Here is a 27,537-nt window from a genome sequence, read left to right as displayed (position 1 = left end):
GGATCGCAAAAACATTTTAAAAAATGCCAGCTAGCAAGTTTAAGAGAAGTAATCAAATTTAACATAATTTATCGTGATTGTTTTTACTATTTGTTTTTCTCATGCTTTCATCATTCAATATTTTTAATTTTAATATTACAATCTACCAACACCACGGTCTTATGACTACTTTTTTTCTTAAGTATCTGAAAGACCAACTCAATGACCAACCCCCCACTTTTGATCGAAATTGCTTAAATGGAGTAAAATCGGGAAGAGAAATAAATTTAACAACATTAAAAATGTATTTTAAGAATTGATGTGCAACTTTCTGATGTATAAAACAATAAATAACTCACAATTTTTTACAAAAAAATTCACATAAACCCTTACCATTGTAGTTGCAAAAAGCTTTTTATATTATTACAAACAACAGAATAATAAGTGGCCAAATAAAGAATTAAAATTACAAAAGTGTGTGTAGCAAAAATATTTTCTTCGATATAAAATGTATTGATTAGCGCTATAATATTATTTTCTATTATATATACAGAGTGTTTAAATAAATAAGAGACAGTAATTTGGTACCTTTGTAACGGAGAAATTCAAAAATACTTCTTTCACAAAGAAGAGTCGGACGGAATTATAAAAAGACGGACAAGGTAAGTCAAGGACAAAGAATTTGGCATAAAAGATAAGTTTGAAGTCACCAGCTGAAATGTAAGAGAAATAACGAACAAAGAAATATATCTCAAAAAAGAGCTAAAGAAGAACAAAATAGATACAGATGACATAAGTAAAAAAAGAAAAGTTGAAAGATGTAGACTACTACACAATAGGCAAACTAGTACGATAAAATGGAAACGCGAGTTCCGAAGTCACAATTCCCAGTCAAAGAAGAAAATTGGTCATTTCTCAAGTAGTTGATTGAAAAGTATCATCGGGAGAATATGAAATGTTGTTGTTGTCTTGTTAGGAGAGACGACGCCGAAGAAGAATAAATATTGTCTGGAAATGGCATTTTGTATATAAATATTCAAAAATCAGACAAGGATAAACAACAATATCTCATGTGTACGTACTCACAACAACAACTAGTTTTTTAATTGAGAATACCATCGTTTGGTTGTTCGCAGAAACAGCTGACCAGTAATGCGTTCTCGCATGCGCGAACTCATGAATACACGAATAAAGCACGCACAAGACAATGTCTAATGAAAAATAAAGCTATTCGTAATGCAATAAATATAAACGCTATAAACAAGATTGCGTATTATAAATTGTAATTTAAATTACATGTTTATGGTGATGATTTTTCAAAAAATAAAATTATATAAGTAGAATTATATAAGTTGACATAAATTGTAAAATATTGTTTTGTCAATTAGCTGTAAATGAATTCTTGACAGTTTGGCTTACTGTTGGGATCAGATATGCTATACATCTAGAGGTAATAAAAGTCTTGAAAGGTGTTATTATACTAGTGACTGACATGAATGTCTGATCTTTAAACATATTTACGGCATAAAAAGTAAAGAACTACCAAAAAATAATATTCATTTACAATCCAACAGGCAAAAGAGATATAGGAAGACCACGGAATACCCTTCTGAAAACAGAACAGGAAAAATTTAACCCTTCATTGAAGAAGTAATTTCATTTTAATGGTAGTTCTATTTATGGAATGGAAATATATACCTACACTTAGATATTCTAAGTGTATATGTATAGATCAAGAGATCATACATCTGAGATATGGAAAAGACTATAAAGAGAAATAAACATGTTCCAAACATATAAAAGCAAAAAACAGAAACACTTTGGCCCTTTAATAAGAAAGAAAGTATATTAGAGGTTATTTCTTTCATTATAAAAGATCTTTTATTAGATTAATGTTTTATTCTAGAAACTACATCCAGTTCCATTTAAACAACACAGATTTTGTCCATGATCTTATTATTTAACAGTGGGTTGGGAGTTAACATTCGACATCACGCGAAGAAGAAACAATCATAGGAGAAAGAAAGTACCAATTTACTGTAGGACAGTAATGTCTCTAAAGTACGATTGCATATAGAAGTGTATTTATAAACTCATCATATAAAAAATATTACACTCTGCATATAACTTATATTAACATATCAAACACACCTACGTACATGTGATAATTTTGATACATAAAAATTTACGACTTATATCTAATCTATACCTGAGATGATATTTTAAAATTTCAGATGATATGAAATGTTAAAAAATGGCAAAACAATAAAATTACCACAAACAACTTCGAAATAAAATAAACATAATTGTTACAGTAGTCATTGTATGTCACTTTAAAATATGAGTTGAAATTTTTTTATAATATATTCGCATATTTAAAAATCAACGATTTGTACACTCTAAGTAAATAATTTATAAATATATTATATAAATATATTATATATATATATATATATATATATATATATATATATATATATATATATATATATATATATATATATATGTATATATACATACAATCAGGATAATCCACTTCCATGACAAAGTCCAATATATAGGTTATTATAAAATTTACAGTTGTAGGCACCTCGAAGTTACATATTTTAAAATTAGTGGCAAATATACAGGTTCTTTCACAACTAAAGATGTTTTCGAATGGAATGCACTTTATATTATTTTGAATTTAAATTGGACTCCCTGTATATACACGAAGCATTAAGAATTAATTTCTTATCGATAAAGAATTTTTAATATGATCTAGTTTAGGGACTTAAGGTTTGTCGAGAAACCTGGCGTGGTCTGGACATGTGAGATGAATGCTCCTAGAGATAAATTTTGTACATATTCAAGTCAGACGGTGGAGACTGTGGCGAAGAAGGGAGAAGACTGGATACGACCTGTTTGAGAGCAAAACCTACCACTGGTTTCTGCTTCGAGCATTTATGTATTTAAGAGATAACACTTAAACTTTTTTAGCTTGAGTGTATGGGATAAGACTAGATTGAACTCAGCCAGCTGTGCTAAGGACCTCAGCCCTGGCTTTGTGTTTCTCTACAGCGGAGTATCCAGCTGAGCTGGAATAAGAAAGTGAGCCATGACATCCCAGGTTTCGCCAAACAAGGCATCCAATATTGAAATTGTGTAGAAGTTCCATGACTGCAATTAAATCTTGTGATGAAGAGCGTCGTCTTCAGCTTTGGAATGAAACTTTGTATGTTAGTGCCCTAGATCCTAAAGAGGAATTGGCTACAGGTTACTAACTACTTTACACAGTATGGAGATCCTTTAACACGTTCCCTATTACACTTATAAGTAACTTGAACTGATTCATAGAGTGGCCGAGTATACCTATATAGATGTATACAGCAATAGGTACCGTTTGTTTACGTTCATATTGCTGGCATGAGATAGATGGTTCTGATACCGGATTAGCATGTTTATTTAACCGAGATAGATGAGCCTAAAAACGAATCGGCAGGTTTATGTAACTGTGTTTCACTTAATGTATTGTTAGTTGATAGCAATAGTATTTCAACAGACATCAGGAATTGACAGATTCAAAGTGTTTACATTGTCAGATATTCGTTGTGACGTTACTTTAAACATACCGTTTGCTTATTTATATGTTAAAAACACCAGAAAAACCAATAAATGAAATAGTAGCGATATACATATTTTGGTACAGGAAAATGATTATATGTAACAATAAAACACTGAAAACTTTGTATTCAAAAATTTCCATAATATTTATTATAAAAACTTATCACTACAGCTGTTTCGGCAGAGTGGGGTTCTCAAGTGAGAAATATATATATATATATATATATATATATATATATATATATATATACATATATATATATATTTATACTGATAGTAGCATATGTGAGAGTAGTATAAGTAAGATTGTGATACTCTGTATACCAAGTACAACAGTGTAAAATTTGCTTTATCTCTCTTCAGCCATGACCCACGAGAGGGAATGTATGTAATTGTCGCCGTCATGACGTATAGGGTTCATCATCTCCATAGACTTCTCTCTCTGGTAGTTTCTATTAATTCGTGCATTCGATCTGAATTCTTTTTGTTGGAGATCTTTTTGTTGTCGTAGTTGGACTTTGTCGGAAGGTCCCTTACTAATCTGTAGTACAGTTGAAGGCGAATTATTTATTTTATAATCGGTCCATGGAATTCGTAACATTCTTTTTCATAGCAGAAGATTTCAATTGCGTTTATCTTTTTTCCTTTCTTCTCTATCTCAGTGCCCAAGATTCGTATATTTATGTAAGTATTGGCAGTATTAAATAGTTGACCAGTTTCATTTTTACGGTTTTTGGGGGTCTTTTCATATTTTGATCATCTTCCCCATAGTAATCGTTGCTAGATCATATGTACGTTTTATTTCCTCCTATAGTGCCCCTGTGTTTGTGATCAATGATCTCAGATACAAGTGTAGTTTATAATTCACTAATGTCATATAACTTTTACTGCTTCGTTTTTAAATCTTCAATGAGTTAAATTCATTATGATTTTCACGTAAAAGCGACCATACATTTGGATACAACTTTTACAATACAAAAAAACCTTGATGAAAATGAAATATTTTTTTATCGTGAAAAACACGATGGAAAACATAAAGAGAATCTAAATTCATAAGTTCAGAATAAAACTATACCATTTAAAAAAGAATAACTTTGGTTTGCAATTGTATTATGCCACCTATATATATATATATATATATATATATATATATATATATATATATATATATATATATATATATATTTTATATATATATTTATATTTATTTTATTTATATATATATATATATATATATATATATATATATATATCAATAGTTTTAAAATATGTATCTGAAAAATGCCTACACTTTTTATTAACAATATTTCTTTCATATATAAAATTAATATTACTAGAAAAATTAATATTAAACCCAAACTAGTTTCCGGGTTGAACCGCGTGCGAACAGTGCACTAGTGAAGTAATCGGAAGCCCTGATGAGTACTTCAGAGAGGAAGTCAACAGCTCGGTGTACCCAAATTCGGCGCGATTCAACCCGGCCACTTGGTAATATTGATGTTAATCTTTCTAGTAATATTAATCCTAGCTATAGTTTAATTGTACTACAAATATAATAAAAAATATGTTTAACCTATTGAATATTTTACATTAAGTCAGTTAGCCTTTCAGTTCATACTATAAACTAGCTTTAACACAGCTTGCGACTATTTGAAAGAATTTATCCAAATTATACTGTATGATATTTCTCCTCCTATACTAGGTACTGCGTAAAAGGAAGTTTTCATATTCTTCAGAGCATGTTTGAGATATCAAATATAAAAAGAGCTACATAAATGAATAGGAAAAGAAATGAAAGCATAAAGAAGGCCCTTCCATGCAATCCAATTTTAATTTTATTCTACGTCTAATTTAAATCAAAATACGAAAAAACTATCCTTTTACTATAGATATAATACAATTTAAACAAAATTACATAACGATTTAAAATGACCTGCATTGACTGCCATTACTTTTAACTTAAATAAACTTACATGAAAATCTAAAACAGAACAGCAATAAAATCACAGATTATAAGCGAAAACTAAAGCGATATTAACAGAAAAAATTAGAAAACCACGTAATAATTGAACAAAGCAATATTTTTTAAAATTAAGTCATGGTATTTCCGGAAATTTTTTCGTAAAATTTTTTATAAATAAAATATTTATACCTAAATATATATAATTAACAATAGAGTATATTCGAACACAGAAATACATGAAATACAGACTTAAATAAGCGTGGTGAAAAAGTAAGGATAAAAACAACAAAGAAAAAACGGCGTTAAAAAGTTGAAATATTAAAAAAAAAAAACATTCCAAATCCCTTATGAGCTTTTCAAGGATAAAATATGTAAAACATATATTTTAAAATTTAACGTTAACAATTATTATTTAAACTGCTAGTTTTGTATCTATTCGTAAGTAAAATACAATTTTAATGACGTTAAATAAAAATTACACGTATTAAGTAAATCGATATGTTTATCCCTGATTTCGAATATACTTTAAAAATCGTCATTAACAACCCAAATAAAACCCCCACCAAATTAATAGCTACGTTCCAAAATGTATTATCAAAGTATTGTTTTTCCGTGCACAGGCTGGATATATAATAATAAACCGGTAATGCAAATCATCTCATCAGATCATAGCATCTTTGAATAATATACATTATTGATCAACTTTTTGTCATTCAATCTGCCACTGATTTTTTTAAATGCTCAATTTATCCAGTCACTTATTATGATCGTTATTTAGTTATCGAATAGGTTTGGAACGTATACTATAACTTTCAACTGCAAAAGGGATGGACTTATAAACCCATTAGAACGCCGCCTTAAAAAGCAATATTATAATACACTCATAATATCGAATATTTTGGAATTTTCAAATTTTTGTTTTTTCAAAATAAATTCTGGTCAAGCAAGTCATTTATTGTAAAATAGAGTTTATTTTAACAATGTTAAATGAACAATTTTAGTTTTCATACGGAGAAAATTGTGAAAAAAATAAATGTTTAATATTAGGTAAATAAGGGTATTTTACTCTAAACTTAAATGATAATTTAAATTGCTTAAAGAACTGGTTTAAACTGAAAGAAATACATGATCAGTAACGAGTATTCCCCCCTCTAGCTCTTATTAATGCTTGCATCTTTCTCAGCATGCTTGCAAGTAAATTTTGGACATATTCTTAGGAAATTGCATTCCATTCATCCTGTGCAGCAAGCCGAAGCTGCTCTATCGTATTTGGAACGGGATTTCTTTGCCGTATGCTGCATTTTAGGTGATCCCACATGTGCTCTATTGGATTTAAATCCGGGCTAGAGGGTGGCCAATCCGAACTTCGAATTTGGACCTTATCAAGATAATTACTTACTATGGCAGCGGAATGTGGACAAGTATTATCGTGCATTAACATGAATCTTTCATATCCAATGTAAGCAACATATGACAAAACATGATCTTGCAGGATGTTTTAAACGTAAGAAGTACCAATCATCCATCCAATCACTTCCACAAGTGCGGTACGTACCTCCCAACTAATACCTTCCCAAAGAATTATGCCATCAACTCCAAAACTAACGGTCTGGGCGAGACTGCAGCTGGCGAATCATTCTCCAACTCTTCTGTAGACATAGTTTTGACCATCTGGCTTCCATAATAGGATTCTGGTCTCATCAGTGAAAAGAACGTTTTTGTAGTTGTCGATATTCCACTAAATATGTGTTCTTGCAAATTCCAAACGACGAACTTTATGATTTTGGAGAAGACGTGGAACTTTGGCGGGGCGTCTGGGCTTTAAGTTTGCTTTATTTGATCTTCGTCTAACTGTTTGTGAACTCATATTAACTTGTCTAACATTTAATAGCTCATTTCTGAGGTGCATCGATGTCAATGAACGATTTCGTGTAGAATTAAGAACCAAAAAACAGTCATCAATTGCGGTTGTGCACCTTGGGCGTCCTTGACCAGGCCTTCGTACAAAATTTCCTGTTTCGCGGTACTTTTTTAGAGTATTTGAAACTATAGATTCAGTTCTGGTGAGACGTTGTGCGATACCTTTTTGTGCATATCCCTCCTCGTACAAAATTACAATATGTGGTACTTGGACTTCATCGCAGTGCCGAATTGGTGGGATACTTGTTTTAAACTTAGTTAAATCAAAACAATATTTAATAAAACTTAATAAATTAAACTAAAAATAACCGAATTAGTATGATTTTTCCTTTGCGCGAAGGATTTTTACGATAAAATGTACGAATGACACTAACCACTGAATAAACGTCAAAATAAACATCAAAATATTTCAAACCAGTTGAGTACATCAGTCTACTATATGCGTATTATCAGTAATCTAAAATTATTTTGAAATAATAGTGACTACAAAAAAAAATTGGAAAATTCCAAAATATTCGATATTTTTGTCCATGAGTGTAGCTTTTCAAAAGCCTGTTCGCATGTCATTAACAGAACTCAGCTATACAATCAACAAATTTTACTTTTTGGTTTACTCTTGATTGAAAGTATCAAATTCATTTATTATAAACATTTTTTTCAGACCTGGTTATAGACGAAATATAAAAAGAATAGAAAAGAATTCCACGATCAAGTTTAAATCATCTTAGTATCCCATTATCGATTATGTGTAAACATAATATATTCTCTTTATACTAATGATATTTAAAACTATTCACGGCACATATCTTTAGCATTTTAAAAGTATCTCCCCGAAAAACCCTACAATGAATATACAATAAAAGTTATCTCGTTTAGAGATCAATACGTGTATAACCAATCCTTCCCTTTTACAGTAGAACTCTAATCCCCATCGCCTTCAGGATCGTCATCGTCCGCTACTTCCTCTTTAGGTCTCGTCCACTTAATGAGCGTCTCCGGCGACCTAAAGAGGAACACCAATTTGGCGAAGAGGTCTTCCTCTAAAGCAAATTCATGAGCCTCTCTCACGAGGTAAACGTCCAGACAAAGCCTGAGGACACGGTCGACGTTGGGTAGATCATCGAACATGATTTTAGCCATGCCGTCGGCGAAGAAACCACGAAGTATACGCGATGCAACGAGAACGATTGTTGTGTAAAGGCCGATGATGCTGTATAAAAAAAAAGCAATACGATTAACAAAATAATTAATAGCACTGATCATGTATATTATAATTTAATAATATAATATATATGCTTTATGCAGTTTCTTGAACCATACTATATTTAATATAAAATAAGTACTTCTTGGTGTTTAGATTCAATAAGTAATATTAATTTTGGAGCTTGTGCCATTAAAATCAACGTTTCAGCAAGTAACCTTTGCTTATGTCAAGATTCTAAAATGTACAAGATGTACATATAAAAAGTTATTGTAAAATTTATAAAAAAACTTACCAAAACGTAAAGCGAGACACTGACATTAATAAATTGATAGAGGTAAAAATTGATATGTGATATCTCTTGGTTTACTGCCATTAATATATAATTATTTTTACATGAGCGTATCATTGGTGTTTTCGAAAAATGAGAACTGGAGATATGTTATAACTTTAACAGTTTTTTATGGTGTCATATTTATTATTATTTAAATCAGATTGAAATATATTTTATTTAGATTCTTTGTATCTTTTTTGTCATTGGTTGCGTTAGTGTTTCTTTTTTTATTTTTATTGATTCGTATATTTCCCTCTTCTTTTTGTTCTGTTAAATTTTTAAAATTTTGATGTTTTCGAAGTAAAATTTATGCTTTTTATTCTCATGCTTGTGGTCGCAGTGATGTTGTTCTTGTCATATTTGTGAGAACGAATTCTGGATTGAAGCAGTTTACGGGTTTGCCCAATATATTCTATATAAAATATATTTCAATCTGATTTAAATAATAATAAATATAACACCATACAAAATTCTTAAAGTTATAACATATCTCCACTTTACCTTTTTCGAAAAAATCAACGATACGCCCACGTAGAAATAATTATATAATTATTAATGATAGTAAACCGTGAGATATCAGATATCAATTTTTATATATTTTTAAATAACTTTTGTTCTCAATCTTATACATTTTGGAATCTTGATAAAGTCACTTTCAACGGCATAATAAAATCTAGTTCCAAACTTTTATGAAATTCTAGGATCACAAATGAGATATTTTGCATTTTCTAGAGAATATTTCAAATTTATTTCAGATTTTTTTGTAAATAACAACCTAGGTCGAGAGATATATAAAAGCTTATTTTTTCATCTTTTCAGCAAAACCAAAAAAGTACCATATTACTCATAAAAAATTCTATTACATTGCATTATTTTATTAATCCTTTTTTTATTTTTCACTATTCTTGGTACATCTCAAACTAAAACCAGTAGTAGGCACTGAAAAAATGTCAAAAAACATTTTGTAAACAGTAAAATGTCAAATTAAATAAGTCTTACTTTTATTTGACATCTACAGTGTTTAATAGTTATTTAACCAACAAGTGTATTAATAAGGGCGATTAACAATTGAGATATATTAACGCGCGAGCGAAGCGAGAAGCGTTTTATACCGACAACGAGCGGAGTTCAATCCAGAGTACTGATCAAAGGTTAATCGTCCTTTCCGTTCCCCGTCAATGATCGAGTATTGATCGATCGCTTCCCTTCTTTGTCCGTTGTCGAGTAATTAAAATATATTTTGGTTATTTATTTCAATATATTTTTATTTAGATTAAACTGGCATTTTACTGGTGCTTGACTCTGGCGTCTAGTAGAGAAACCCGTCACAAATTAACGCCTGAGCAAAAGTAAAATGCTGCTTCATCCAGTAACGCTAGACGCAGACTCAGTAACCGGTGCCACGATAGGTGCATCGTGGCTCTATTGGCTGTCAAAAGATGAATTACATCAGCCCCAATATTAGTGTGCCCTGATTTTTCTAAGGTCGCGGAGAACTGCCAAGAACCGTATAGGAACCGAATTCGAATAAAAACCGAATAGGTCGAGAGATATATAAAAGCTTATTTTTTCATCTTTTCAGCAAAACCAAAAAAGTACCATATTACTCATAAAAAATTCTATTACGTTGCATTATTTTATTAATCCTTTTTTTATTTTTCACTATTCTTGAAACAGTAAAATGTCAAATTTTAAATTAGTCTTACTTTTATTTGACATCTACAGTGTTTAATAGTTATTTAACCAACAAGTGTATTAATAAGGGCGATTAACAATTGAGATATATTAACGCGCGAGCGAAGCGAGTGCGTTAATGTTCGAGATTGTTAATCGCCATTTTAATTCACGAGTTCGTAACAAAACTTTTCCGTCGACCGTACTTTTCAGAAATAAAAATATCTTAGTTTAAATTTTTATTTACTTAACGATAAATAATGACATACAATGACAGACAATACTTACAGCGGCCACTTCATTTTAAATAATTTTTTAGTGGGAATATAAATAGGTATGTTTGGTTGCCTACACCACAGGTAACTGCCAATGACAGAGCGTTAAATGTGGTTAAATTAATTTATACAAGCAATGTATGTTGTATTGCCTATAATGAAATCGTTCATTGATAGAAAATCATTCATTAATAGGGGTCATTAATCAATGATTTTAAGAGTGTTAAAATTAATCATAAATGGACGGTCGACGGAAAAAGTAATTTAAGAATAATGCCAAAATTATCAGAAAGAAAATGAATATACTAATGTTAATTTGTTATGGTAATATAAAACATACATATAAAGAAGTAAGTCAACTTTTTAACAGTTTAAATCTTGAAAGACCTATGAATAGATCAGCGGTTTCTAAAATTTTTAATAAATTTAATGAACCCGGTAATGTACGGGATCGCCCAAAATCTGGCAGATCAAAAACTGCAACTAATAAGATAAGACTGTAGATGTCCTTCTACATGTTTAAGAAAATCCTAAAACATCTATGTATGAACTATCTAGAAATTATAGCATTAGCAGAAAAACAGTACAAAACATTTTACATAAAAATTAGTTCCACCCTTCTAAAACTCGAAACCAGCAAGAATTAACAGAAGATGATTTTGATCGGAGATTAGAGTTTTGTGAAATAGTTTTAAAGAAAATGGATAGACAAACCGATTTTTTAGATTCCCTTGTGTTTAGTGATGAAGCGACATTCTGTTTGAACGGTACTGTTAACAGACACAATTGTCGATACTGGTCAGATTCCAATCCACACTGGATGGATGAGACTCTCACACAATATCAACAAACTACCAGTGGGATGGTTTAGTAAAAAAACATTTGATATATCCGTTTTTTATTGATGATGCACTTATCGGCGTAAAATACTCCTGAAATAATCAATTTATTTCCAAATATGACAGTGTGGTTTCAACAGGATGGCTCACCTGCACACTATCATAATTCTTAGGCAATATTTGAATACCGTTTCCCCCAGATATGTAATGGTCGAAGAGGTGCAACTGAATGGCCAGCAAGATCTCTTGACTTGACTTCACTTGATTTTTTTTATGGGGCTATCTTAAGGACCGGGTCTATGTAATCAAAGCAACTAATTTAAATGATTTAAAGGATCGCATACGTCTTGAAATGCTGGCAGTTTCTCCAGAAATGATCAATGATTATATTCGAAACTTCCAAGATAGATCGTATTATTGCCAAGAAACAGACGGACGGACAACAGTTTGAGCACCTTTTGTAAAAAATTCATTTTTTTTTCATTTTAATTGTTACTTTTCAAAATTAATATAAATTGTTGGAATTGAAATTTTTCTTAGTGATACTGAATTATTAGTGACATGGTATATTACATTAGTAATATGGCACTTTTTTGGTATTGCTGAAAAGAGGAAAAAAATAAGCTTTTCTATGTTCTATCACACGACCTAGGTGGCCATTAAAAAATATAGATAACGACAATACGCTAAACGTTGACGTCACATAAATTTGAAATAGTCTGTAATAAATCATAAAATATGTAATAATAAATAATAAATATATATTAATTGGTTTCAGAGAAATTACCGTGTTTCCATATTCTTTCGCTACCCTGTATATATAAATTTTGTGCCACGATGTTCTTTACGCTAATCTCCAAAAGCATTGAAGAGATTCACATGGAATTTTGTGTGAAAACGTCTTTTTTGATTCAACTTAAAAGTTAGGATATTTGTATCTTCATAAATGATCCTTATTATCTTTAATTACAAATTATTATTTGTAATTACTTTTGAGTTTCATACATTTTTAACGGATGGAGGTAAATGTTATACAGTTTATTTACTTAAATTGAGATTGTGTATGTATTTTATAGGTGGCGTTGTGCACAAACACCCTGTGTGTTGAGTTTCCTATTTATTATTATATTAATTTTATTTTCATTGTATCGTGTGTCATTTTGCATATTATTAATTAATAGTATGCAAAATTCTGACTACAATTTTGAGGTTTCTTAATTAAATTAGGTTTTGTATATTTTTTACAATGTTACATCACTTTATTTTCAGTGGAAATATGTTACGTCTATTAATATAAAATTTCTGTAAATATGTATTTTAAATAGCAACTAGTTGCCTTTATAAAGATTCCGTGACACAGTAGGTAATACAGAATTGAGTCAGAGTCTATTTTTCGGTGTAAGTATTGTATGAGAATAATTTCATTATATTCATACTATAGTGCACGACCTTTTAAATTCTTGCACATGTCTCGCCCAGTTGAGTCTTCAATCAAATTACCAAGAAATCTTATTTCGCTATGTTAATGAAGTTTTTAATTATATAGAATTAGCTGAACAATCATTTCTTTGGATGATCTTTTATAAAACATAGTACCTTGGTTTCCGTAGTAGAACATTTTAGAACAGTTTTTTGAGACCATAGTGCTAGGTTATTATTTATTAGGTCGTTTATAGGGTCATAGACTATTAAGTAGTCTGTATATTACTTAATTCAGTTTTCCAAGTACATAATACTTTCACATTTGGCAGTCTTTCAAGACTGCCAAGATTTGTGTCTTCTGATTTTAAACTAATGAATTGGTGTAATTCTTCGTTTTCTTCATTGGATATACTTCTTATTAATTTTTTTCTTATTCTTGTTGCTCTATTTTTTATCTTTCTATCTTTTAAACTAGGACATATATGTTTCAAAATATTCAAGAACATTGACATAATATTACGATTCGATAAAATAAATTATACTGTCAGTCGTCTGCCAATAAGAAGTGATAAATCCTAGTTTATTCTGCCATATTCAAAATACAGCAACAAGGGAAATATGACTTATAAACTATTTAATCCAAATATATATCCCAATACATATTTATAATTCATTTTGTAGATCTTAGTCGACTGGTCACTTTTATTGTACACAACAGATTGTACATCTTGACAAAAGGATTTGTTTCATGATTTCCTTCTCCGGCGTGTAAATGGCTGTTATAATTTATATTAAATCTTTCCAGTTTTAAGGTTGTTACAACAAAATAATGTTATCTTCATCCTAATTCATCGTAAAAATAAAACTAAATCGATAAAACTTATATTTAGAAACTTACCCTCCCTGAGTAAGAATGTTTAATGTTGGCGGAAAGACTTTGTCGTTAAAGGAATATAAAATAACAGACTGCTTGCAATCATTTAACGGAATTTTATCCAAAAAAGTTTCGTAATTGTAGTCATCGCACATTTCGTTCACTTTCCACCATGATTGCTCCAAATTTCCCTCCATCTCTCTAAGTAGTCTGATGGATACATTTCGATATTCCGTGGCTCTGTAATCTACAAAAAGATTAGTTTTAGATTATTTTTTAATTAAAATCCTTAAAAAGTGGTTCTCACTGCAATAAAATTTTGAGTAATGTTCACTGATCCCAACGAATACGTCGGAGGTTATTTAAATACAATCCAGATGTGCTAACATATTTTACTATGACGTTTCCGAATTTTGAGTGTCACGTAAAAGTGACTGCCTTACGTACAGTTGATGTACGGTATGCAACTTTCGAGTGAATGTTAAAGGTGAGTTTCCGATGCGTATAGAATATTTGGAACATATAGCTAAGAGATGGACAACTCCTACAGAGAATGAAGCTAGTTGTGAGGCTGTTCGACTTATTTACCCACAAATCAAAATTAAAAATATCCAAAGAAGAACCATCAAACTAAAAGACCCAACAATTCAAAATTAAGACGAAAAGACGAGTCAAGGATAAACGTAAAACGATAAAAAAAAATAGTTATTTGGAATTGTAGAGGATTAGCATCGAAAGAACAAGAAATAACCAATGAACTAAAAAATTTGTAAGACAAACATAGTAGTCATTATTAAAATAAAAATGGAACTTTGAGGAACATAAAATTTGGATGATTAGCTGTATTAATAGACAAGAAATGGACAGTTACAATAGAAAACTACTCATACATTATGTACGTAAATAGTAAAAACAATATGAAAATTTGATAGTCATATTACAATTACTATCGTTTATGCTTTAGAGGAAGCTAAAAAAAGAAATAATAGATTTATAACATAACATATCATATGAGGTGATTTATATGCTAGAATCAGAAACATAACTTCCACAAGTAGTGTGAACAACGAAGAACATCACTTACATGACAACGGATGTGAATTTAGGCAATTCTCTATCTCCTCACACCACTACCATCCATCGATGCGCGTTAGAGATTTAACACGGTCAGAGGTATACAACGCCGCGCCGTTTTATACCGACAACGAGCGGAGTTCAATCCAGAGTACTGATCAAAGGATAATCGTCCTTTCCGTTCCCCGTCAACGATCGAGTATTGATCGATCGCTTCCCTTCTTTTTCCGTTGTCGAGTAATTAAAATATATTTTGGTTATTTATTTCAATATATTTTTATTTAGATTAAACTGGCATTTTACTGGTGCTTGACTCTGGCGTCTAGTAGAGAAACCCGTCACAAATTAACGCCTGAGCAAAAGTAAAATGCTGCTTCATCCAGTAACGCTAGACGCAGACTCAGTAACCGGTGCCACGATAGGTGCATCGTGGCTCTATTGGCTGTCAAAAGATGAATTACATCAGCCCCAATATTAGTGTGCCCTGATTTTTCTAAGGTCGCGGAGAACTGCCAAGAACCGTATAGGAACCGAATTCGAATAAAAACCGAATAGCAACCGAATCCGAAAAGAAACCGAATAAGAATTGGATAGGAACTGAATCCGAATAGAAATCGCATAAGAACCGAATAGGAACCGAAATTGAATAGAAACCGAACAAGAACCGAACAGGAACAGAATAGGAACCGAACCCGAATACAAACCGAACACAACATCTGAATAGAAACCGAATAAGAACCGAATAGGAACTGCATAGCAGCAGACCAATTTGGAAAAGCCAGCTCCCAGGATACAGGGAGAAAATTCTCGATCCTTTGAGATAAAGGATGGACTCAGACAAGGAGATAACCTGGCTTGCCTCCTATTTAACATTGCCTTGGAAAAGGCAGTCCGAGACACGCGAATTAGAGACGGCGGTACTATTTACAATAGATCGATACAAATCTTAGCGTACGCTGATGACATTGACGTAATAGGGCGTAGCAAGCGAGATGTTTCCCAGAATTGGAAACGGCGGCGAAACAGGTCGGTCTAGTCATCAACGAAGACAAAACCAAGTACATGTTGGTTACTAAGGATCCTATATGAAACGAGGAATGGAAAACAGTATTTGGAAGTCATATCTTTGAACGTGTTGACAGCCTCACATACCTTGGCTCGCTAGTGACTACTACCAACAAAATAAGCGAAGAAATTAAAAGACGAATACATCTTACAAATAAAACTCACTAGAATAAATAGAATACACTATGAACTCCAAAAACAATTCCATTCAAGAAATAATATTCAAAGAAAAACTAAAATTATTATATTATTATATACAAAACACTGCTAAGGCCGATCCTCACATACGGGGCGGAAATATGTACTCTAACGCCGAAGGATGAAAGATCGAAAAGTGAATCATGTCTTTTTTGAGAAATTGCTACCAATATACAATTTTTTTAAAATAAACAAATTATTTTGTTTTTTCACACTTGGAAAACAATGTATATTTTCTCTCACACTTCTTACACTACTCTTAACAGTACTCCCTCACCATAATAAAATTATCTGTCTTTTTGAAATTGTTTTTTTTTATTTTTAAATATTATTTATTCCTTTAAAAATAACTTATATATTTTTTTATTTATAAAAATAAATTTTTTTTTAAATCCTGGCTAAGTTTTAAGTTTTATTTTCTATTTTATTCAACATTAAATTAAAATATTGGGCTTTAAGAACGGTTTATTATTCTTTGGTCGTATCTAAAGTGGAATATGCATCTATTGTATGGTCTCCACAATACCAAGTTCATTCTAGTACATTGGAGAGATTGCAGAACAAATTTTTAAGATATTGTGCATATAAATTAAACATACGCATTATTGATCATGATTATACAGATATTTTAAAAACACTCAACATGAATTTATTAAAAACCCAACGAGATACCTCTGATTTAGTATTTGTGTTTAAATTAATAAATTGTTTAATTTGTTGTCCTGAACTTCTTGAATCTATTGGCTTATATGTATTGTTACGATAGATAATGACGCCTCATATGACTCAAAACTGTAAACATATTTATTACTAATATCTTTTCTATGCTAGTTATTTCGGCGCTCAGTTGAAAGACCTGTCTACCTGAATTCTGATGAGTCACCCGCGACTTGAAATTTCCAGAAGCAGGCCGAATAAAACCAGTCTGAGCTTCTGGGCTCTTCGATGGGATCGCCGCAATTCTCGAATAACGGGATTTTATATTTAAAGAGGAATTTTGTTGTAAACAGGACAGTTGGTTTTTGAACATCGCGTCGCGTTTTAAAATGTAACGCACGTATTATAATAAATGTAGATAAATTATATAATTATTGGTGTAAAATAAATTAGTAATAGAGACTTTAATAAATTTGTAAGTGTTATAAATAGAACCTTTAATAATAAATAAAAACAATAAATTAGAATAATAAAAACATAACAGTATCCTCTAGAAGTCTCAGATATGTTGATCTATTTTATGTACCTTTTCACCATACAAATTATGGTATGCACTCACCCATTGAGTGAAAACTGAAAATTATAAATAGTAACAATTTAGAAATATTTGTTGTCTCCTTGACTTCAGTTAAAAGTGGGATAAAAATAGCTTGACAAGTTATAGTTAATTTTTGGTTTTTTTTTAATTCATCTTTTTTCATATATAATTAATATTTTGTTTTATTTATAATTAGGATTTTAATTTCACTTAGTTTGTTAGCAATAACAGAGATTGATTGTTATACTGTATGTTAACATAATATTTTTTTGTAATGAGGGTAATCCCCTATATTAATAAATAAAAAATATATCAAATATTCATATTTATTTACCAACTCTCTTTCTATATACATAATTCGGTCGACAAGAACTGTTGTACTTCGTAAATGGCATTCCGTGGCGCGGTGTACCGACGTAAATAAAACCCTCACTAACTCTCATTTACCAGCATTACATTCAATCTTTTGTTAAATCGTATATCTCAGTTTTTCCAATTTCCCCACGATTTTGATGCGCATCGTGGAAAACATCGCCCCGTAAAAAATAAAAAGGATAATATTATATGTTACTCACCTGGTTTATCCAACATTAATACGCTAATAGGATCGGCTGTGCCCCTATCCGTTACTTTGATAAACTTTGGCAGTAAATACGGAAACAGCACTGGATCTGCTGTTTCATTTCTTAACATTTTCAGAAGATTTTCTCTATCTTCATTAATCTTAGTAGGCGTACTAGCTTCCATTTGAATTTCTCTTGCATGTGTAATTATGCCAGAGTCTTCCGCTTTGCTTGTCTTATGCGTTATTTTATACTCGAGTCTAACCTTTAGAGGTTTTGCTAAAAATAAGACCATATATCATAATACAGTGAAACCTATATAGCATTATGTTTAACATAAAAATAGGCACTAAATAAATTTTTACCAAAAGAATAAGAAATATTTTGGGAAGGAATATAATTAATCACATTAACTATAAATGTTATGACAATATCATTTTGTAGCATTTTTTTACCGCCTACATGATTCTTTTTTGCTTACTGCAAAGAAAATAAATACTTACTGGAATTAATTTCAGCAAGCATTCGTTGTCTATCAGGCGGCGATATACTCCAGATGTTAGCAGAATCCGTATTCAATTTAATAGCAGCAATATCAACAGCCTCATATTTAAATATAAAGTTTTCGGATACTTGATATGCGTTGTAAATTTTTTTTAAATCTACTAATTGGTTTTCGTTAAATCTGAAATAAGAAATAATTTGATTCGGAGAAATTACCAAAAATCTAGATTATTTACAAAAATACAACACGGTATTCAGTAAACTCTGCAGGTGTCAATTTTATTTTCGAAAGCGTTTTATGATAAGTCTAACAATATTAAGGTAGAAGTAAGATTCATATTAAAAGTGGTTGTAGATAAGTTCCTCTTTCTTTTGTATTAAGCTGTTAGTTTGTTTACATAATATTGTTTTAAAAAATGTAGATATTTTTCTTTTATCATCAGTACATGTCAAGTTCTTGAATTTTCATTTTTTTATGGATCCTCGTAAAGTAGATCACAAATCAAACTCATTGTTCCAAACTGAACGACATCCTTAATATATCTACTGTTCCCTCCACTAACGTATCCCAAGAACATCGTATTTCTTTAGACGTTATACAGGCTTGAATAAAATTTGGTATCGAGTCGTTTTCAAGAAAAAATGATTTTCCAGATAATTTTAAACTAATGATCGAAGCTAATCTTGGAAGTTAGCTGACTCTGATGTATCACATGATTTCGTCCTGGTCCCAATTTTATATATACAGTACATACTTATGAAATATATTAATTATTGTCTGTAATACATATTATGTCTAAGAAAATATCTTAACCCTTATCCGGGCAAGGTGGGTCCAACGGGGCCGAGACGCCAATTCTTTTAACAAAACTGATAAAAAAAATTTATTGAATTTTATGCATTAGAAGTACGTTTCCTTCAACATAGTCATGAGCTTTTCAAAATATTCATTATCATTTTTGAAATAATTGCGTCGAAAGAATTTTGTCACGTAAAGGGGCAACACGGGACCGTCTGACCCTATTTGTATTTATACCTAAAGTCTAAATCTTTGTTACAGAAGTTAATCTGGTAGTCAGGTAATGTTTTTGTGTAGAGTAGAGTAGAGTATTTATTTAACTACATAACAATACAAATATTGTTTGTAGCAAGTCAAAAAGAACATACATAGTATTAACAAAACGAATATAAAACGTAACTTAAATAATATATACAAACAAGAACATATAATAAACAGAAAAACATTTATGGCAAAGTTACGGTAAGCAGTTCAGTCGATGTTCTGCAATGAGTCATATATTCTTCTGAGCAGTAAAAACAATGTTTTAGAAGATATTTTTTATAACTTTATCGAAACTATTACAGCTTAGCTGTTTTATACTTTTTGGTAAAATATTGTAATAATTATAATTAAGACTATTTTTTTCTGAAAGACTTAATCTACAGCGATTTGTTCGTAGGTAGTGACAGTTTCGCGTATGGTGAACATGGACATCAGACTGCTTTATTAAATGAGCACGTTTTCTGTGAATTTCAGTTAAAACTTGAAATATCAACAGAGTAGGTAGCGGCATAATTTTGAATTTGATAAAGAAAGGTCAGCAGTGTTCTAGATAACTAAAAAATCTGCTAAAATCCTGATAGCTTTCTTTTGCATTCTAAAAATTTGAAGTGCATTTGTTGAATTGCCCCATATAATTACACCATAGTTTAGATGAGAGTGGAATAAGGAAAAATATGTCATTTTTAATGTTTCAAAGTTGACAACCCTTGCTAGTTGGCGAATAACAAATAATGAACTTGATAGTTTTTTCTTAAGTTGTGAGACCAGTTAAGTCGATTATCTATGGTTATTCCCAATAGTTTAACAGTCTCTTTGTTAACTAAATCATTGTGTAAATTACTTGCAGATATAACCAAATTTTGCGTTTTATCAGAATTAAGTTTTAGTTTGTTTGCAGCAAACCATGAGCTAGATTTAGTGGAAACTTCCTCATGAGACATTTTTAAATCATCATTATTTTTTCCTGATATAACGTATGTCGTATCATCTGCGAATTGTATGGTTTTGTAAGGAGATATGAATTTAGGCAGATCGTTGACATAAATAATAAACAAAAGAGGTCCTAAGACCGAACCTTGTGGGACTCCATGTTTTACGGATAGAAAATCGGAGAGATGACCTTTAGACACTACCGCCTGGTGTCTGCCACATAGATAAGAAGTTATAAGCTTAAGAGGGATACCTCTGATTCCATAGTAATTTAATTTGTGAAGCAAAATGTCGTGTGAAACGCAATCAAAAGCCGCAATCAAAAGTCGCAAAGAGAAATTGCTATGCGATTGCCGCATTCAAGCCCCTCAATCACCTCGCTCACAACATTAAATACCGCGTTCGTAGTAGAACGAGCACTTCTGAATCCATATTTTGAGTTGCTAAAGTAATTATTTGACTCAAAATAGGAATAAAATTGTTGTTTGATAACTTTTTTAATCACTTTCCCAAAAGTAGAAACAATGCCTATGGGTCTGTAATTGTCAGTTTTTGAGGAATCACCTTTTTTGTAGATTGGTAGTACTTTTGAGTATTTTAGTATTTCTGGAAATACTCCAGTTGATAGAATTAAATTAATAAGATGAGTGAAATGTGTTAAAATTATTTGGTAAGTTTCTTTTAAAATTTTGCTATTAATTTCGTGAACGTCTCTACAATTAGAATTACTAAGAGACTTTATTATTTGAGAGACCTCTTCTTTCAGAACGGGACGAAAAAAAAGGACTTGCTCGGAGAAGGATAATTTCTGTAATTGACGAGGACATCGACGTTAATATTGGGAAGAGATGTAATTATATTCTCTGCAATTGTAGTAAAAAATTGATTCATTTCGTCTGGAGGTAGATCAGGTTGTACCGAACTGGATCTTGTGTAGTTTCTTTCGAAATTTACTATTTTCCAGCAGTCTCTAGGTTTATTATTGGAATTAGTAATAAAATTACAGTAAGCTGACTTTTTAGCAATTTTTAATTGCCGATTATATTCAACTTTTTGTTGTTTATATACTTTGAACAAATCGGGATCCTTAGTGGCATCTGCAATGTGTTTAACAAGAGAAATATTGGATCTGTAAGACCTTAATTCATTATTAAACCATTGCACAGGTGCTTTTTCAGCCATTTGTCGTACTTTTTTTAGTGGAAAATGCTTTAATATTAAATTGTTATAAGTTTCGGTAAGAAAGACTTTTAAAAAATTAGGATCATTATTAATATCATAGAAAAAGTCCATATTTGTACTAGCTAGCGCACGTTTAAGCTTCTGTAAACCAGAAGAAGTAATAAACCGCTGAAATGTTTGATAAGTGTCAACAACTTTATGCTCAGAGTCAATAAATAAAAACTGAGCTCGATGGTCAGAAAAACAAGGTTCAAATACGCCCACTCTGTAGATAGTTTCAGAAAAATTTGTCATAATGTTGTCGATGCAACTATTGGACTGGGATGTGATTCTAGTATAATCGTTTATAGTTGTTTTTAAACCAAAAGATGTTAATAGATTTTGAATATCAAAAAAAGGTTCAGATTTAAGTTTAAAATTTATATTAAAATCACCAAGTATGATAAGTTTGTCTGCTTTACTAAGCAAGGATGTTATGACATTTTCAAAATTCACCAAAAATAAGTCAAAGTCACCCTTACCCGATCTGTATACAGTTAAAATATTGGTTTTTATTAAAGATACATAAATTGCATAAAACTCTGGACTTTGCTCTACATTATATTCAATTAGATTAAGAGAAGAATACATAAGATTTTCTTTTACATAAATTGCAACTCCGCCTTGTTTCTTTTTTACCCTACAAAAGAAATTAGCTAATGAAAATCCGGAGATGTTAATTAATTTTAAATTTTCTTCACTTTGCCAGTGCTCGGAAAAACATATGACGTCATATAATTTTTGATCCGCTAGAAAAGCATTTATCATATCGACTTTATTTGAAATACACTGCAAATTAACATGAAACATGCTTACCGTACCTTTTTGAATTAGTTTATTTTGATAAAATTTTGTAGAAGCTTCTAGGTTTCTTCCTCCGTCTTCTTTGTGTGCTGAAAATTTCTGTTGAAGTTAAATCTCCTAACGGCAGCTCCTTTGGGCCAAATATTAGGACTGTAGACTTCGTCAATTTTATCGAAAGGGAAAGATACCTTATATGTGGAGTATTTGTCAGTTCTATGCCATTCAACGCAGTTAAAAGTAATATTGGGTACCGTCTCACCCAAAAATTTTAGAAGATCATCGGCTTTCATATCAACACCAATGCGGGACACATGTACATGATCTTGTCTAGGAATGGTGTTTACAGTAGACGTTTCATTGCTTCCAATAATCGGTTTGTATTTATTTTCTTTTTTCGATTGGGTATTCCAAGATGAGTGTCCTGTTTTTAGATTGTTTTTATTTTCTTTTTGTTTATCACTCATGTATGAATGAGGTAGACTTGTGTTTTTGTTTAATGACATTTTAATGGGTTCTTGACTGGTAGAACCTGAGTTGGTCGGGCCTGCTTTATTTACAGTTTTTTCACTAGATGACGTTGGAACGGGCATGGCTGAATTTTTATTATATTTATCTTTTAATAAAGAAATTAAATCTTGTTGCTCTTCCGTACGTTTTTCTAGATGGAATGATAGTTTACTTACTGCTGCAAGTTCACTTTTTATATTAGTAAGTTCCTTGTTGGTCTTTATACACTGTTCACACACAATGTCTAGGTTATGTTCGATATTGAATGCTTTAATACCTTTTTGCACTGTTTGTGTTAATTTATTAACATAATCTGATAACTGAGGATTAGAACCGGAGAGTGGTAACTTTAAATTCACTAATATGTCAATTAATTCCTGCTTTTTTAGCTTATTTAGTTCCGCTGTTAAAACTGCGACTTGACTATCGGACGCCATCTTGGGTGATGAATTGGGTGTGGATTATCTAAACGACTTTTATGATTCCGGAAATCCAATAATAAAGTCTAAACGTGTAACAAACAATGTAAACATCTTTGATCTGAACATCAAAGAGATGATCACAATAGGTGTTATATCTATTCTAAATGAATTTTAAAAACTGATAATCATTGTTGGAATGCAATAATATTGTTAGGTAGGTACCTATACATATTTTGAAATAAATAATGCATCTGCTATCAGTCTTGATATCGATGTTAGTGTCGACAACTAAGCTCCTAAAATTATATTGAATTACAGTGAAAGTAGATAGTGCCAATAAAATGTCCCGAAAACCATTATCAGCTGCAGAACTGCAAGATATTGCTAATAATTTATGGGATTCCGATCCATAGTCAACCACAACCGTTAGGACGTATGCGATCCTGCGACATAATAAAAAGCAAAGTACACAAAGTATTGTTAGCCCCTGGTCAAAGTGTAGATGATCCTGTTGATTCCTTTTGTTTTTTTGTGGACGAAAAAATTGTGAACGAAACAGTGAAGTGTACAAATGAAGAAGCTGAAAAAGTCCTGGGGAATAGAAAACTCGAAATATCACGACTCTACAGAGCTATATGCCTTTGTTGGACTACTACTAAATGCAGGGAACTTGAGTGCCAACATCCATAACATAGATATACTTTGGAGTAAGTATTATGGACCTACTATATTTAAAGCTACCATGGGGTTAAAACGATTCAAAAATTTGCTAAGATTTGTTCGATTTGACGATAAGGACACGAGGTCTTAACGAAGAAGGAACGACAAATTAGCAGCAATACGCGATGTGTGAAATCAAGTGAACAAAAACTTTCAGAAATACTATTTTCCAGGAAAAAACCTAACGGTAGATGAGCAACTTGTTCCGTATCGAAGTAGGTGTCCTTTCAAGCAGTATATGCCTTCAAAGCCAGATAAGTATGTCATGAAAATATGGTGGGCCTGTGGCTTGGAAACATATTACCCTTTATGAGAAATACCATATACAGAAAAAAAAACGGAAATAACGTAGCCATAGGTCTTGCATATTAAGTTGTAAAGCACCTCGTTGAACCTTATTATAATTCCAAGAGGAATGTGACTTGCGATAACTATTTCACTGATCTTGCTCTTGTACATGAATTACTGGCGAATTCACTAACTCTTGTGGGCACAGTGAAAAAAAAATAAGAGATTTTTCCTCGGGAATTTCTACCAAACCAGAAGCGTTTAGAGAAATCTTCAATTTTCGGATTCACTCCAAAAGCATCTCTTGTTTCTTACGTTCCGAAAAAACAAAGAAGTGTCCTAGTTCTGTTTAACATGCATCACAATGCTTACTGTGCAGATGATGTTGACAAAAAATCAGATTTGATACTCTATTATAATAATACAAAATGTGGTGTCGATACGCTAGACCAAATGGTTCATAAATATATCTGCAAAAGACAAACTAACCGTTGGCCTTTTGCATTTTTTATGAATGTTTTAGACGTGGCTGGGGTAGCCTCATTTATTACTTGGACAAATTTACATCCAAAATTGAACGAAATCAAAAATGAAAAGCGAAGATTGATTCTTACAACGACAGCAGAACAACTAGTGTTGCCTCAAATTTTGAGAAGAAAAAATCAAGGGCACTACAATGGGAAACAAAACAGTGTATTGAAAAAGGCTTACAGGAAGTTGAACCACACAACAAAAAGTAAAAACTAGAAAAACCTCCAGTTTTAACAAGGAAAAGGTGTCACATGTGCCCAACAAAAAAGGACAGAAAACAAAAGCAAATTTGTGAAAAATGCAGTAGAAATGTGTGTCACGATCACTGTATAATTAAAAAAATTTTAAGTATTGCAATAAAGAAAAATAAATAACTAATCTATGGTGTTTTTATTTGCTATTCTAGTTGGGAATAAGCTAATCTTGTGGCTTAGTCCCAACAGTAAATTGATAAGACAAAGTATTAATTTTGTAAAAGTAAAATAATAATATTCTTCTGACTTAAGCGTTTTATTCATTTTGTAAAGATTGTTTTTGTCGGTACTTTATACATGAGCTGCTAATTACTTTAATCTTTTCTCATAAGGGTTTTCACACAATAATGAAAGGCAACAACACCGTAATCTTTTTCCAGGGTATGCGTAAACATCACCCCCCTTTTCAAATAAAATGGCCTGGTAGATTTATAATAGATAAATGTTTTATTGTCGCCTTTTATTATTTATAATATAATGAGTTTTAAGCATGATTGAAATGTGATTAACAAAAGGAATATTACATTCAAATTAGCAATACAAAAATAGTATAATTCAAATATCAGAGTCAGATTTGGACATATACATAGTAATGATCTGCGCGAATATCGAGTCACACTGTTTCTTATACTCTACAAATAGAAGCCACACATTATATGAACTTTATATACTTACTGGAAAATTGAATTAGCTTGCACCGTCATCTTGTAAATTGGTTCGTATGGTCCAATACGAACTTCTAAAGCAACATCTGACGGTATGTTGGGATCTCCCACAGCGTCACCCAAGGAGAAGAACACTAGTGGGAACCAAATTATGCCTATAATTACTGCTAATAAAGCTCCACCCATAAAATATTTTACTACTCGACTCTTTTCCTGGGCTCTAGGTTGAGGGAATTCATCTTCAACGTTTCTGGAACACTAAAAAAACATATAATCAGTTAACTAGTTATTTTGGAGTTCTTAACGTATTTTTGTGTGACATACACCCCATTGTGGCCCTGTGCTTTAGCGAAAACGAGAACTCTCTTTTCACCACTATTCCAAGTACCGTTTCTATCGATACGGAAATGTTCTCGTCACCCAGTAAGGTTCCAGTACACTTGTTCTCATTTATATAAGCCCGCTGAGGTGACCTTCGATTATTAGTACCGGTGAATTGTTTTGTAAGCGATATCAGTGCGAATTGTAAGCGATAATTATTAATGTAATAAGAATTTGTAATATTTGTAATTAAGTGAGTTTTTGGAGTTAAATAATGTTAGTTAAACCATGCTTGCATCCCTTAATCTCTCAACCCACAGAAAACGTAACACCTGGTCCAACAGTATTAAATTTTGTTAATTTTTATTAATTAACGATCCAGATCAAATATCTGGGGTGCACGGTAAATGATAAGTGGGACCCTGATGTAGAGATTAAGATCCGAATTGAAATAGCAAGATCTAGATTCACAAAAACAGCCTCCCTTACATAGTCGTTCTTCATTTCTGCCCACGATTGTCGTTTGAACGTTTTCTTGGTCTCCTCTTGGATACTACAGTTTAATTGTCAGTTCTTCTCGCTAAATGTCTCGCCCACTGCTATTTTAAAGATTTAATTCTGTGGATTACATCATTGACCTTAGTTGCCTGTCTGATGCATCATATTATTTTTCGATCTATCTTTGTTATACCTAGCATTCCATTCATCGCTCCATCGCTCTGTTGAGCGACTTTGAGTTTCGCTATTATCTCTTTGTTTGGTTCAGTTTTGGGCAGAACAAATATCAGTGTATTGGTTATTTTGAATGTTGTTATGATGTTGCATTTATTTCCTATCCTTTCCTCTTAAAAATCAAGATTTATACCATCCTGATTAATAGAAGAACGAAGCCGACGAATAGTGCATTAATGTAGTCTAATAAACCCTGAAATGCTTCAAAAAACACTACTAATTGTGAGGGTAAACCTGCCAATATTTATTATTCGAGAATTCTTTGACAGTCACAGCCAATTTTAAAATTATTATTTTTGAGAATATGATATACTTTTATTATTAGTAACAAACTGA

The 27,537-nt window shown here is 31.4% G+C and overlaps 1 protein-coding gene across 1 annotated transcript in view; it reads right to left on the bottom strand.

Annotated features, from left to right (window-relative positions):
• Positions 1-265: 265 nt before the first annotated feature.
• The window catches only part of LOC140442458 (piezo-type mechanosensitive ion channel component-like), a 231,425-nt gene continuing 204,153 nt past the window's right edge, over positions 266-27,537 (bottom strand). Inside the window, 5 exon segments of the mRNA XM_072533528.1 lie at positions 266-8,675; positions 14,109-14,331; positions 18,252-18,518; positions 18,743-18,924; positions 26,159-26,406. Of these exon segments, the coding sequence (XP_072389629.1) occupies positions 8,387-8,675; positions 14,109-14,331; positions 18,252-18,518; positions 18,743-18,924; positions 26,159-26,406 (1,209 nt within the window). The 3' untranslated portion in view covers positions 266-8,386.

The sequence above is a fragment of the Diabrotica undecimpunctata genome, chromosome 5, assembly GCF_040954645.1.
Source record: "Diabrotica undecimpunctata isolate CICGRU chromosome 5, icDiaUnde3, whole genome shotgun sequence".
NCBI lineage: Eukaryota > Metazoa > Arthropoda > Insecta > Coleoptera > Chrysomelidae > Diabrotica > Diabrotica undecimpunctata.
This window is presented reverse-complemented; position numbering and strand designations above follow the sequence as displayed.